At 32.9% G+C, this 15,864-nt stretch overlaps 1 protein-coding gene across 1 annotated transcript in view; it reads left to right on the top strand.

Moving 5' to 3' along the window:
• Positions 1 to 15,864, top strand: part of Phip (pleckstrin homology domain interacting protein) — a 126,699-nt gene that overhangs the window by 103,837 nt on the left and 6,998 nt on the right. The window contains exons 32-39 of the mRNA XM_046420682.2: positions 2,128 to 2,253; positions 5,161 to 5,230; positions 5,540 to 5,590; positions 6,273 to 6,422; positions 11,770 to 11,922; positions 13,308 to 13,471; positions 13,927 to 14,189; positions 14,762 to 14,959. Coding sequence (XP_046276638.1) covers positions 2,128 to 2,253; positions 5,161 to 5,230; positions 5,540 to 5,590; positions 6,273 to 6,422; positions 11,770 to 11,922; positions 13,308 to 13,471; positions 13,927 to 14,189; positions 14,762 to 14,959 — 1,175 coding nt within the window. The remainder of the gene's footprint in view (positions 1 to 2,127; positions 2,254 to 5,160; positions 5,231 to 5,539; positions 5,591 to 6,272; positions 6,423 to 11,769; positions 11,923 to 13,307; positions 13,472 to 13,926; positions 14,190 to 14,761; positions 14,960 to 15,864) is intronic.

The raw sequence follows: 15,864 nt of genomic DNA on the forward strand, positions 1-15,864 counted from the left end.
CTAGTGTTAAAAAGCAGATATAATTTCAACTAAAATTTGTGTTTTTTTCCAGTTAACCATTTTGATAAATATTGAGTTCTTAATCTTGGACAGATTTTTGCAAGTTTTTTTTTTTCCCAAAAAAAACATTACCTGAAGTGTTTTGTCAAAAACTAAGTTTATAGTTTTCTCCATAAAAAAATTACAATTTGTAATTTTAATTTTTTTATATTACTTTTGCCCTGACAGGACAACAATATTTTAATGCATATAGTATTGCACCGGAGTTTTCTTTTTATGACTAATTTTAAATCCTACAGTTCTTTGCATTCTTTGTGTTAACTTAGGAAGTTTTTATTCATAATCTATACTTTTCTGTATAAAATGTGCCTTTTTTTTTTTTTTTTTGCATAAACAGTTTTGGGGCACTTGGCACTGAAAATGTCATTTGTTCTTCCTTATTAACAGGGTTTCTCAGCAGCAGCATTACTGACATTGGGGGCTGGAAAATTCTTCACTGTGAGGGACTTTTCTGTACTTCTACCCTTTAGATGTCAATAGCAGTTCGTACTTTTAAAGTCTAAAATGAATCTAGACATTACCGAATGTATTCTGGTGGATGAGGCACTCCTGGTTGAGAACCATTTCAGTAAAGAAAACTAAGATGATATACGTTAGGTTTAAAAGATTTTTCTGATCTTGCTGTGTGTGCTTGCTATTGAATCATTGATGATTTGTCAAAAGCAAGAGATGAAAAGGAAATCTCCTGTGACCCCCATGATGTTTCACTCAGCCATCTACTCTAAGCATTTTTCAATATCTCGTAGAAGTTTAAGATAAAAAATGAAGAATAAATTTATAACTGTATTCCTAGAACTAAATTACTAAAGGTTAAGATTTATACTTAGTACTTCAGAAATTGGAACAAGACATGGGAAGATTAGAGGGAGAGATAGAAATATCTCGTATACACTGGTGGTTGGACTACAGCTGGAAAGATAAGGAGCTGACATCTCTGACTATTACTGTTATGTTCTTTCTCATAGAAACATTGCTGAACATGATAATTGCTAAAGTGTACTTAATTATTTCAATGTACATTATAGCTTAAATAGACTTTTTTTGCATTAGCCAGTTTGAAACTTGATACATACATAAATTAGAAATCACCTATTTTTTAACCTGATAATATAGTTGTAAACTTGAGTTGTGTTCTTATGTAATATAGTGATGCCTTCATGTTGTATTTCACAGCTTAAAGTTTTTTTCCCATCTTTTTAAAGTTTGTGTTTTTCTTTTCTGATTTTTTCAGTGTCTGTGAAACTACTAGTAATAGTAGTTTGCCCTGCTAGTAATAATCTAGTGCCCTACTTTACAGTTTTCTATGTGGTACACTGAAGATGTCTGTGATTCTTTTATTAGAATGAGCCTTGTGAATCAACTTGAAATGTGCATTTTCTCTATATGCTTCTATATCCACAATTATATGTAACTTTTTAAATGTATTCTTTATTAATTCAGGCCACAATTGGATGATACTCTCAGAAGTCGACTTTTTCTTTACTTTCAGAAATAAAATTACAAAGCACCAGAACAATTTAGCATTGTCAATAGAATGTTTAGAAAATAATTCTCAGTTTTCTTGTAACACACTCATGTTTTTATGTTTTTTATCTCTTAAGCAGGCTATTGATTACCTTCTCATTTTTACATGTCATTTGATTACTAGCTCTATAATTAGATTGTTTCCTTTTATATATACAAGTTAGAGGTATTTATTTATTTATTTTTATTTATTTATTTTAAAGGTACCATACATGACAGAAATATGTAAAGCAAAAACTAAGAACTTGTTTCTCTGGCTCTACTCCTACCTCTTCCCCTATAGACATTTCCCCCGCTGAAAAGTAGGCATTGTTAATAGTCTAGTGTCCTGTTCTAGACATTTTCTTTATAGATAGATAATGTCACTCCTCTTTTTTGTCCTCTAAAACAAATGGGATTGTGCTTTTTGAAAATAGCTATTTAAGGTGTGAATGATGTAATTGGATTAAGGACTGAAATTCAGACGTTAGCATGTCTTAGTTTTAAATTGTGTATACATATTTCTAAATATGAGGTTAAGACACCTATTTTGTTTTTTTAAAGGCGAGTTTCTTCCCTGATGTGGGAAGTTCGATATATAGAGCATAACACTCGAACATTTAATGAGCCGGGAAGCCCAATTGTGAAATCTGCCAAATTTGTGACTGATCTTCTTCTACATTTTGTAAAGTGAGTTACTTATTCATATTTAATTATAATAGCTATGATTAATGGCTTTTAAAATATAAAATGTCAGACTGTAAAATACAATAGTTTTCTACATGTATAATGCTGTCACATAAATATAGTTCCTCAAAATACAAAGCCTGTGTACTAAGAAAAAAATTTGTAATGTAAAGGAAGTGCACTAAAAACATTTAGTCATAAAAATCATAAAAATGCATTACATTTGTATTCTGTAGTTTAAAAAAAAAACACATTGATCCTTTTCTCATTTCTTAGTTCATTGGATAGTAATAAAAATCAACCAAACATGTAATTTTTTATCTTCATTAGCTCTCTCAATCTTACAGGTGGTAAAGATCATTAGCTAAAATATTTGATTGAGTGAACTAATTGGAGGTAACATATACAAGATTTTTTTTTAATATATAGAGATGAGAGAGAATTTTTTTAATATTTATTTTTCAGTTTTCGGTGGACACAACATCTTTATTTTTATGTGGTGCTGAGGATCGAACCCAGCACCCCACACATGCCAGGCAAGCGTGTTACCGCTTGAGCCACATCCCCAGCCCATATATATACAAGATTATTAACAGGTATTTAGGTAATCCAGTCAGATACTGAATTTTCAGAAGTCTTTTTCCTCAATTAGGTTTATTTCCTTGTGTATTGATTCTATAGCAAGAGTGATAACTATAGTTTAAGGCAAAGGTACCTTTCCTTCCTTATTTTGTGGATTTTATATAGCCATAAAATGAATTGAGCCTTCTAAATTGAAGCCAGAGACATGAATCATGTTTTGGTGCAAAAGATTGTTCTAATTTTCTATTGATTTTACTATTTATATTAATATATATTAGATTTCCCCCTCCTCCCTTAAGTTAAGAAGAGGTAACAGTATATTTAAATACCTTAATTCAGGTATTATCAGCTTCCACTTTTACATAAGGGGATTATTCAGGCTTTTTTCCTTAACTTTTCCAGCTTCATTCTCTTTTTTTAACATAATCTTAGGATCTTTTTTCCTGGGAATATTTGTTGTGTGTGTTGTTGTTTTTTGTTTTTTTGTTTTTTTGTTTTTTCCTAAGAAATGCAAGCAGATATAAGGGAAAAACAATTAGCAAGATAAACTCTGTGTCCTTCCTCTACATTATTCTCTAAGAACTCTTTTCCTTTCCAAATGGTTTTAGGGACTTTATTGCTGTGCTTTTGCTCTTTTTCAGTGAATTTAGTAATCAAACATTAGTTAATTCTAGAAAACTCTTTGTAATTTTACAAGTGTTATAAGCATATGTATATACATCTCTTTTCAGAGATGAATTCACAGAATCACATGATATAAAATATTCATGTCTCAGTGAAGTAATTTAGATGAAAATTGTTTTTACATTTTAAATAGTCTGAAAATGCATTTCTTTCAGATTTTGAAATGCAAATTAAGGTAATATTTCAAGCATTTTATATTTATGTATTTAAAAAATTAAATACCTGGTACATGTTTAATTTGTTAAAAAACATTTTTAGCTGACAGTAATTTTGAAAATGTAAATTATTCCTTGAAATTTTGATCATTGTATTTTTTAATTGAGTTACTTGGCAAAATTTCATGCTCTCAATGTATACAAACTAATATGTACTTGGAGATAGACATAATCGTATTTTTACCCTTTTAATACAGTTTCATAGGCCAGTAAACATGAAGTTGAAATAACATAAGGAATACTGCGATAAATAACAAAAGAATTGTGTGAAAGTTTACATGAGGACAGGTCACTTCTAGTTTTGAAAGTGGAGATTCAAATACACAGAAGTATTTAAGAAGATGTTATGAACAAGGTAGATACTGATGTATTCAGGATAAATTAGATGAAAAGAAAGCCATTCCAGGGTTAAGCAGTAGCCTAAGGTAGGAAAGTAAAGCGTATTAAGAGGAATATTAGTTGGTGAAGTAGACAGTATAGGAGTAGAACTTATAGGAATATAGTGCTAAGTTGGGGACAGAACATGGTGGGCATTAAGTGCCAACCTGAGGAACAAGACTTTTATTTACTTTTTATTTAAGTATTTATTTTAGTGCTGTGGATTGAACTGAGGGACACTTAACTACTGAGCCACATCCCCTTTTTAAAATATTTTATTTAGAGGTGGGGTCTCACTGAGTTGCTTAAGGCTTGCTAAAATGCTAAGGCTGGCTTTGAGCACACGATCCTCCTGCCCCAGCCTCCTGAGCCTCTAGGATTACAAGAGGAACTAGACTTTTAAAATATAGAAAAGAGACAAAAAGCATAAATAGCACATTGGCTTATACCAAAGAGAAGGTGATAAGGGCATAATTTGTGGAAGTGAGAAAAGAATAGATGCCAAGATATTTTTGAGAATAGAATTCTGTTTGGACTGCTCTTTGGGTTTTGAGAAAGCAAGGGACAAATAGTGAAAATCCAAGATTTTCATTACTGTTAGAATGGTGTGCTGTTTTTAAAAAAAAAAATGAAAATTAAAAGAGGAAGAGATTGGGGAGTGACAATTAGGTTTAAACAAGGAATTTTAGGTGATGGTGTCAAGATGACTAAGGACAAAAATTTATGGAATGTCTCTATTTAAGAATGAATAAAGGAATGAGAAGACATGGGGTATATTAGCTTTACCTTGAAGCCAAAGGAATGGAAGACAGCATTCCAGGCATACCAGCAACCTTAGCAAATTCACTTGGGAGTCAAAAATTGGGTTTGACACAATTAAATAATCCAGGGGGAAGGATGACACAGGGTATATTGTGTGTGTCTTGGGTATCCATGTCAACAAATGCAGAAATGCTTTAGCCTCAATTTTACCCTTAAAATCTGGTTTTAAGATCAAAGGAAAAAAACTCATGACTTTAGTCTTACTTATTAACATTTTCTTGCTATTTAGGGATCAAACTTGTTATAACATAATTCCACTTTATAATTCAATGAAGAAGAAGGTTTTGTCTGACTCTGAGGTATGTAATATTTTATTATGATTACTACTTATAAAAAAAAGAAATTTACATACATACATATTACAGTTTTCAAGTAAAAACTGTTCTGAAAATTATTGTTTGCTCAGTACTATTGTTAACTTTTTAATAAAATGGTATTCAGTATTTTATTGTTATTGTTACAAAAGGGAGACTTTTTAATGAGTCATTAAATTACCCCAGCGTATATATTGAGTTTTCTAAAGTATAAAGGAAATAATTTCTAAATACACAATTGAGTGTAATGAAATCTAAAATGTTTTATAAATTTGATTTATTCTGGCTTCAAAGGAAGAAGAGAAAGATGCTGATGTGCCAGGAACTTCTACCCGAAAAAGGAAGGTAATTAACTTTTGTTTTTTTTGCAGAGGTACTTTATATGAATTAAAAATGCATTAACAGCTTATTATTAATTTTTTAGCAATCTTAAAGGCAGATTAAGTATTACTTTCAAATCAGTCATAACGTTTTTCAGAACTAGGTGGATGCTATGGATTTTTTTGTTGTTGTTGTTTGTATTACTGTATGTTATAAATTGAACATTCGTAATTTGAATACAAAACTCATAATGCTCCATGGATGCTTAAAAACTTTCATATTTTGGAGCATTTGGTTTCCAGATTTTTGGATCAGGAATGCCTAACCAGTGAAGTCTGCAATTAATCCCAAATCCAAAACCCTTCAGGACCCAACCGTTTCAAGTAAGGGATAATCAACCTGTGCCTAATTATGTAAGGCTTCGTTAAGAATTCAAAATTAAATCACGTGATGTGGAACATGCCTATGTCTTCATATACTCTAGAGGCTGAAGCAGGAGAATCAAAAGTTTGAGGCCAGTCTGGGCAATTTAGGGAGATCTTTTCTCAGAAATAAAAAAGGCTGGAGATGTAGCTCAGTGGTAAAATACTTGCCTAGCATGTCCCAGGCCTTGGGATCAATACCCAGCATGGGGTGGTGGGGATGGTGTACAATTTGTATTGTATAAGTGCTGTTTTATTAATATACTTGAATATTTTCATTTCAGGACCATCAGCCTAGAAGAAGATTACGTAACAGAGCTCAGTCTTATGATATTCAAGCATGGAAGAAACAATGTCAGGAATTGTTAAATCTCATATTTCAGTGTGAAGATTCAGAGCCTTTTAGACAGCCAGTAGATCTCCTTGAATATCCAGTAAGTTATTTTTGAAAATATTATCTGTACTTTTAGTTTGCTACATATCTTATGTATAATAGCGGGTTATTTATATGCCTATAATTTATTTCTTCATTATTACACGCATGATCTTATTATCCATTTGGTTATATAGAAAAGCTAAGTTAAATAGTGTAATAAAATGGAAAGAGCCCTGACTTTTAAATATCTAAAGAATTATATTATAGTCTTGGCTTTGCTCTTACTAGTTTTTTATCTTTGAGCAAATCACATATCTCCCATCTGTATATTATTTTTACTAATTTTTCTCTTTCACACACTAATTTCAAGAATTTTATCATAGCTAGGAAACAAATAATAAAACTTTGTTATAGGGTTATAGAGAAGAAATGAGAATAGTTTTCAAACAGTGAAGCATTATATACAAATGTAAGGTGTCATGTTATATATTCTTTTTTTAAGTTATGCCAATGTATGATCTAAATATTTATTTTTTAAGCCATCATAGCAATCCAAATTTAGCTTAGTGATTTTTATTCTTTTAACAAGTTATTAAAGATTGTATAGTTCAAATAACATGCTTGATTTCAAGTGAAAATATAAATTGATTTATAAGACATCATAACCTAGATGTGGTATCATCTGATTTCATTATCTGTTTTTTTTTTTTAATTGATCCTTTTTAGTTATATATAACATTAGGATACATTATGACATAATCACAAAAGCATGGAATATAACTTGCTCTTACTCAGTCCCCCGAACTTATCTCCTCTTTCCCTCTACTCCCCTGGCTCTACTGATCTTTCTGAAATACATTTGTGGCTTTTTTTTTTTTTTATTAGTGCCTTGTGGATATACTTGATGTTGGAATTCACTGTGCTATATTCATGTATGTATATATGAAAGTTTGGTCAGATTCATTCCATTCTTTTCCCCCTTTTCCATCTCTTCTTCCTCCCCTTCAATCAATCCCCAATCCTCTTTTATGTACTCTAGTGATCTTTCCTGTATTTTGATGAAACAGCCCCCCCCCCTTTTTTTCTTTCTGTCTTTCACCAGTTATAGGTGAATGATTTGGTCATACACAGTGTAGTTAGACTTTGCTAAAGATGTTGTAGACCTTTTTCCTAATACCTCGTACTAAAAATTTGTAGACATCAGATGTAAAAACTAGATTCTGAAGGGTGGAGACAAAGTAGATAGACTGGGCTCTCAGGACCAACTGAATGGTGAGTTCTCCTGTGTTTTGCTTTCTCATTATATATATCCCACTCAAGATATTGGAGAAGCTATTAATCTAAAAATGCTAATAAACCCTGATGATAAAGGTCCCTCAGTTAGCTCTATCTTTTTTTTTCTCTAGAAGAATCAGCAAAGGGCCAGACTAGCAATACAGAAAACTGATACACACTGCTGTACTTCAGCCAAATAACAGAAAAATAACTGTGCCCCTTATACCTTTCACATTATCAAAGATTAGTGGAGAGGCCACCTTTTTTTCTTCCTTCAGATACCAGTGGAGACTATAAGGGAAATAGAAAGTTCCACCTCTCTGGCAGTAATGAGGTACCTTAAAGTCCCACCAGCAATGTACAAGTGTACCCTTTTTTCTACATCCTTGCCAACACTTGTTGTTGTTTGACTTCATAATGGCTGCCAATCTTACTGGAGTGAGATGGTATCTTAGGGTGGTTTTGATTTGCATTTCTCTGACTGCTAGAGATGGTGAGCATTTTTTCATGTACTTGTTGATTGATTGTATGTCCTCCTCTGAGAAGTGTCTGTTCAGGTCCTTGGCCCATTTGTTGATTGGGTTATTTGTTTTCTTATTAATTTTTGGAGTTCTTTGTATACTCTGGATATTAGGGCTCTATCTGAAGTGTGAGGAGTAAAAAATTGTTCCCATGATGTAGGCTCCCTATTTACCTCTCTTATTGTTTCTCTTGCTGAGAAAAAACTTTTTAGCTTGAGTAAGTCCCATTTGTTGATTCTTGTTATTAACTCTTGTGCTATGGGTATCCTATTAAGGAATTTGGAGCCCGACCCCACAATATGTAGATCGGAGCCAACTTTTTCTTCTATCAGACGCAGAGTCTCTGATTTGATATCAAGCTCTTTGATCCATTTTGAGTTAACTTTTGTGCATGGCGAGAGAAAGGGATTCAGTTTCATTTTGTTGCAAATGGATTTCCAGTTTTCCCAGCAACATTTGTTGAAGATGCTATCCTTCCTCCATTTCATGCTTTTAGCCCCTTTATCAAATATAAGATAGTTGTAATTTTGAGGATTGGTCTCTGTGTCCTCTATTCTGTACCATTGGTCCACCCGCCTGTTTTGGTACCAGTACCATGCTGTTTTTGTTACTATTGCTCTATAGTATAATTTGAAGTCTGGTATTGCTATACCGCCTGATTTGCCTTTCCTGCTTAGAATTGCTTTTGCTATTTCTGGGTCTTAATTTTTAAAAAATTACGTGTAACTCCATAAAAATGAATACAACATATCAAAATTTGTGGTATACAGGTAAAGCAATACAGGAAAATTTATAGCACTAAATGTATACTGAAGAATACATAGGAAGTCTGGAATCTGCTTCTTATTTAAGAATCTAGAAAAAGAATATTAAAATAGACCAAAAGTAAGCAAAAGGGAAATAATGGACCTGAAATCAGTGAAACCCAAAAACTAAAAGAAAAATATCCCTGAAACTATAAGCTTGCTCTTTGAAAAGATCAATAAAAATTGACATTTATTGAGGTTTCCTTTATTAAGGTTTATTATTTATTATTAAACCTTTATTAAGGTTTCCAAAGCTAACATCAGGTGCAGTGGCATGTGCCTGTCTGTAGTTTGACCTACTCAGGAGGCTGAAGCATCAGGATTACTTGAGCCCAGGAGTTCTAAACCAGCCTGGGGAACATAACAGGACCTTCTTCCCTCTCCTAAATATGATTTATGAAGCTAAGAGAAAATACAAATTGCTAGTATTGGGGATATAATCATAAACGTTGCACATATCAAAAGGATAATAAAGGAAACATTTAGACTACTACAAACAAATTTGACAACTTAGATGAAATGGACTAATACTTAAAAACTACCACAACTCATTCAATATAAAATAATAATTTTCAGTAGCCCTGTAACGATTAGGGTGTTTAACTTGGGTTTTTTTGGTGGTTGGTTGGGTTTTGGGTGGTGGGGGTGATTCTAGGAATTGAACCCTAAAGTGCTCTTCCACTGAACTACATCCCCAGCCTTTTTATTTTTTGAGACAGGTTTTTGCTAAGTTGTGCAGGCTGGCCTTTGAACTTGGCATCCTCCTGCTTCAGTCTCCTGAGTTAATAGTTGTTTGCCACCATATCCAGCAGGAAATTTAACTTGCAGTTCAAAAGTTTCAAAAACAAGAAATCATTAGTCCCAGATGACTTCACTGGAAAATTCTACCGCATATTTTAAAGAAGAATTAATAAAATTCTTCACAATCTCTTCCAGAAGATAAAATAGAATGAGCATGTCCTAACTCATTCTGTAATTCCAGTATTATCAAAACCAGACAAAAATAGTTCAAAGGAATAAAATGCAAAAACTCTTTAATAACAGCAAATAGAACTCAGGAATTTAAAAGTGATTATATACTGTGACCAAGTAGTATTTATCCAGAGATGTAGTTCAGTATTCAGGAAGCAGGTGGTGTAATCTGTCATTTTAACAAGCTAAAGAAGAAAAACTACATGATACCAATTAATAACAGAAAAGGCATTTGACAAAATTTCATACTTATCCTTAAAAAAAGGACATTTTAGATAGGGTGTAGTAAAATCACTATGTCCATAAAAGCAAATAAAAACAAGCTTGGAAGGAAGAAGGTTATTGTCCTTGTCCCAGAGAAGGTGGAGGTCACCCTATACCACAGGGAAAGCACCAGGTTTTGGTTAGGTGGCAGAAGGCAAGAGCTATGAAAAAACTTAGGAACCTTTTGTTGAGGATTTCTGTGGGAAAGGCACAGCAAGTCAGAGTAAACAGCTTAGGGATTAAAGCCAGAGGTGCTCTACCACTGAGCTATAACCCCGGCCCTGTGGGCTCTGGAGTATACAGGTGGTCTCTAGTTATCTAGTCTTGGCCTTAGGATAATTGAAGGGTAGTAGAAATGTTGACCTGAAGTTTGAGAATTGGAAAAGGTGGTAGTTGGAACACTATATTCAGGTTGGTTTGCATGTTCTCAGTTTAACCCTTTAGTATCTTTTATAGCTCACTGGTAAAGCACCCCTGGGTTTAGTCCCTAGTACCAAAAAAAAAAAAAAAGAATTGGCTAGCCCTGGAAGAGCTCCCCCCCCCCCACAGGTTGGTAAGGCCACCAGATGCCAAAATACAGACAATATAGCAATAAAATTGATCCTGTGATGAATTAGATGTCAAATAGACAAAAACGAATTATTTTTAAAACATGTCGCACCCTTCATGATACAAATTAAGAAAACTAAAAACAAAGGGGTACATTCACAAGGCAATAAAGACCATCTATTAAAAAAGCCCATAGCTAACATTGTGCATAACAGTGAAAAACTGTGTTTCTCCTGTTTTTAAGATTGAAAGCATTTTAACTATTGCGTTCAACATAGTAGTGGTAATACTAGCTAGTGTAATTTTAAAAAGGAAATAAGCATATATGTTGGACAGGAAAAAATAAAAAATTTATAAAGGTAATAATTTCATCTTACATTGCACTTTCTTTACTTTATGATCAAACATATACTTTAAACTTGATTGTACAAAATAGAATTGTTATACTTCAAAAACAAATAGTTAAATCTTCAAGGCTATTGAAAAGATGCAATGCTTTTTGTCCTTTGTAAAATATATCCTATTTTGATAATGTTGTAATCTTATACCATATTGTGTTCATTATCTGTTGCTCTTCTGCTTTCACTTGCCTCATTTATTGCTTCCAAGCTTTTGCCTTATTTTACATACAATTGGGAAAGTAGATACCTCGAGCAATTTGGTACTCCTATATGGAATCAAGCACACTTTGTGAGAACTATTTACATTCATACTTCTTGATTACTTCAAAGCTCCCAATTATTGTACTGAAGTTGACATTATTAGAACTTCAGCCTTCAGATCAATGGAATATTACCTTACTTTCATTGTTTATGTTTTATCAGTCATAATTTAACAGTTGTGTTTCAGTGAGTCAGCAGCATTTAAATTTTATGTTTTGGGGCCTTTTTTAAAAAACAAGAGCAATTATTAATAGTTCTAGAGCTTCTATTCATCATGAAATGCCTGTGTGAATCCTTGTACTGAAAATAATGCTTTGTGGTAATAATAATAATACTGCCTGTCTTCTCTCTCCTAGGACTACAGGGACATCATCGACACTCCAATGGATTTTGCTACTGTTAGAGAAACCTTAGAAGCTGGGAATTATGAGTCACCAATGGAGTTATGTAAAGATGTCAGACTTATTTTTAGTAATTCCAAAGCATATACACCAAGCAAAAGATCAAGGGTATTTAATTTTATTTGCTTTATGTTTATCTAAAGGAAAAGTATGTTTAAGTAGCCAAATGTTGCCTTTTTTTTAAATAGAGTAAAATTAATTTTCTATTGTGTTCTCTTTTTTTTAAATTTTAACTTGTTATATATGACAGCAGAATGCATTGCAATTCATATTACCCATATAGAGAACAATTTTTCATATCTCTGGTTATACACCTAGTAGAGTCACACCATTGGTGCCTTCATACATGTACTTAGCATAATGATGTCCATCTCATTCCACCGTCTTTCCTATCCTCATTTCCCTTCCTTACCCATCCCTCCCCTTTGCCTTTTCTAGAGTTCATCTAATCCTCCCATGCCCCACCACCACCACCACATTATGAATCAGCATCCTTAAATCAGAGAAAACATTTGGCATTTGTTTTTGTGGGATTGGCTAATTTCATTTAGCATTATATTCTCCAACTGCATACATTAGCAATTGCCATGATTTTATTCTCTTTTAATGTTAAATAATATTCCATTGTGTATGTATACCACATTTTCTTTATCCATTTATCTACTTAAGGTCATCTAGGTTGGTTCCACAGTTTAACTGTTATGAATTGTGCTGCTATAAACATTGATGTGGCTGTATCCTTATAGTAAACTGTTTTTAAGTCCTTTGGGTATAGACTGAGAGGAGTGGGATACCTGGGTCAAATGGTGGTTCCATTCTCAGCTTTCCAAGGAATCTCCATACTGCTTTCCATACTGGCTGCACCATTTTGCAGACCCACCAGCAATGTTTGAGTGTCCTTTGTTCCCCACATCCTCACCAACACTTATTGTTTATATTCTTAATAGCTGTCATTCTGACTGTTGAGTTCTTAATAGTGTCCTGCTACTCCTTAGTTCCTCTATGAAGTAACACTGATGTCATTCTTTGGTGTTTAGGAATGGCTATTTTTCTTGAAGTAGTATGATTAATATTATCTACCTTTCTTTTTCCAAAGAATGATACGCAAAGAATGATACACGACAGTGTAATGAGAAGGAGTAGATGCTAAATCTAGGTAGCAGTGGAAAATGAATTCAAACCCTCAGTCATGGTTTTGATATGATAAAGTTAATAATGAGTAGTTTTGTCAGTATGCACCATCTGAATTCAGAGTAGAACTTTTAAGAATCTCAAATCTTGGGAAATTTCTAATACAAACACAAAATTAATGGTGAAAATTTTTTAGTTTACTTTACCTCAATAGAGATTGGAAAAGTAATATAAAAGCAATATTTAAATACTGATAAAATTTACTAGAAAAATATTTAAGTTACAAAATTCACTAAATGGGCATTTTCCCTTACAGAGTGTTTGAACACAGTGTTGTGGGTTGTTTTTTTTTTTCCCCATAGATTTACAGCATGAGTTTGCGCCTATCTGCTTTCTTTGAAGAACATATTAGTTCAGTTTTATCAGATTATAAATCTGCTCTGCGTTTTCATAAAAGAAATACTATAACCAAGAGGAGGAAGAAAAGAAACAGAAGTAGTTCTATTTCCAGTAGTGCTGCATCAAGGTAATTAATTTCTTTTCAGTGGCATTAAGTAATCTATAACTTTGTCATCTAAATGATAGAATTTGGTGTTTTTTTAATACTTCCTTTACTATTCCCTATATTGCAGAATGATATATTTGACATGCAAGTTCCTATGATGTGGAGGATTTTTAATCTTTTAAACTAAAGCTTTACTAGTGTAAGTGCTTAAATTCAAACTGCTAAATCTATACAGTAAAACAGCATTTTTAGGGTAGTGATGGCATCATGCTTTCTGTCATATAACTGTAGCATTTATGGCAATCCTTCACTAAATATTCACTTTTCAAAGGCTCACAACCATATGAAATCCACTACAAATCTCATATTTTAACATATTTCATAATAGTACAAATATTGAATCCAACAGTATTATAAAACTATTTTATTCACTCATAGAGCTGTAAGAATGATGAACAATGTGATCTTACTTACAGCCCTGAAAGGAAGAAAAGGATTGTAAAACCCCAGTTAAAGTCAGAAATCTCTACCTCTCCATTCTCTACACCTACACGATCAGTACCACCAAGGCATAATGCTGCTCAGATAAATGGTAAAACAGAATCCAGTTCTGTGGTTCGAACCAGAAGCAACCGAGTAATTATAGATCCAGTTATCACTACTGAGCAACCATCTACTTCATCAGCTGCAAAGAATTTTATTCCAAAAGCTAATACATCTGCAGTGCCAGGGAAAACAAGTAAGACAGTTTCTAAATTGAAGGGTGTATGATGATTTTTTTTAAGATTTTACTTTGCAGTGGGTTTGGATAATTTCCTGTAGATGCTATTGTCTTTTACTGGCTTTATTGTTTTCTCCATTTTAAAAAAAAGTTTTTAATAAGAAAAAGAAAATTGATGTGTAGGAATATCAATGTAGAATAATGCTCAATAATAACAACAAACTGACCCAAACTGCCTGAAGTTAAATTCTAGTACATAGATGTGCTAGCAGTTTGCCAAGGCTTGCTTTCATAATCTTGAACTGCAGCTTCTAAAGAGGCTTTAACTGTTAAGATTGTCTCCTTGGGTATGCCTTTTTCTTATTAGAAAGTAGGTTTCTTGGACTGGAGTTGTAGCTCAGAGTTAGAGCATTTGACCTGAAGCAAAAGGATCTGGGTTGGATCCTTAGCATTGGGGGCGGGGGGGAGAGAAAGTAGATTTTCTGAGGAAATTTTTAAGTATCCCTTAAGTTTTGACCCTTTGAGTAATTTAAGCAAATCATATTAGACACAGTCCCAAACTTTTTTAATCTTCTCTGTGTGTGTTTTAGTACTAGAAAATTCTGTGAAACAGTCCAAAACCTTGAATACTCTTTCGAGTCCTGGTCAGTCCACTTTTAGTCCTGGCACTAGGAATAATACTGCAAAAGAAAACTTGGAAAGGGAAAAACCCGTCAAACGTAAAATGAAATCATCTGTACTCTCAAAGGCATCCACTCTTTCAAAGTCATCATCTGTCACTGAGCAAGGTAAGATGTTACTTGTGTCCTTTTGAGTATAATAGATCTTTCTTACAAATGTTTTTTTTTTTTTGGTGTGGTTGGATTTATTCTTTTTATCTACTTTTTGATTGCCTGCTTAAAAATCATATAGTCTTTATTAGTTGATAAATATAGTAAGACACCCTTTGATTTGCAGTTTTATGTCAAAAGCAAACTATTTGTCATTAAATTTTTTAAAACATGGAAATAATAACACATTCTAGAATAAAAGACTTTTAATTCTGAATATTACAAAATCTATAGAAATAGATCCTTGGAGTTTAAAGTATATTTAGTTAACCTATTGAAACATTCTTCACTTTTCTAAAAAAAATTTTTGTTATAGATTATAAAATATAATATACTTACCGGACACGTTGACACATGCTTGTAATCCCAGCAGCTTGGGAGGCTGCAGCAGGAGGGTCATGAATTCAAAGCCAGCCTCAGCAATTTAGCAAGACACTGTCTCAAAATAAAACATAAAAAGGGCTGGGGATGTGGTTCAGTGGTTAAGTGCCCCTGGGTTCCATCCCTAGTACCCATCCCAGCCCCCCAAAAAATACAGTACACTAACCTCTACTAATTCATTATGGTTGTCTACAGTCAGGCTTCCAGTTTAATATATAACTGTTAGTTCCTTATAGTTAAGCTGCTGAGTTCTTTTGAAGTGCAATTTTTTTTGTTCTAAAGGTTTTATGTTTAAAAGATGGAGAAAATAACTCAATATACCATATGGCATGTTAAAACGATATATAATTCCTTACCTCAGACAACCCAATAATAAGCATTTTGTCTTATGACTTCCAAACTGTATCTAAGACATTTCTTCTTCAATGTTTCTTTGTAGAAACCTCACTCAATTTAATATCATTGGTGAAATGTCCTCATAT

This window comes from Marmota monax, unplaced genomic scaffold, assembly GCF_021218885.2.
Source record: "Marmota monax isolate L192 unplaced genomic scaffold, Marmota_monax_Labrador192_F-V1.1 WCK01_AAM20220418_F8-fsc00365, whole genome shotgun sequence".
NCBI lineage: Eukaryota > Metazoa > Chordata > Mammalia > Rodentia > Sciuridae > Marmota > Marmota monax.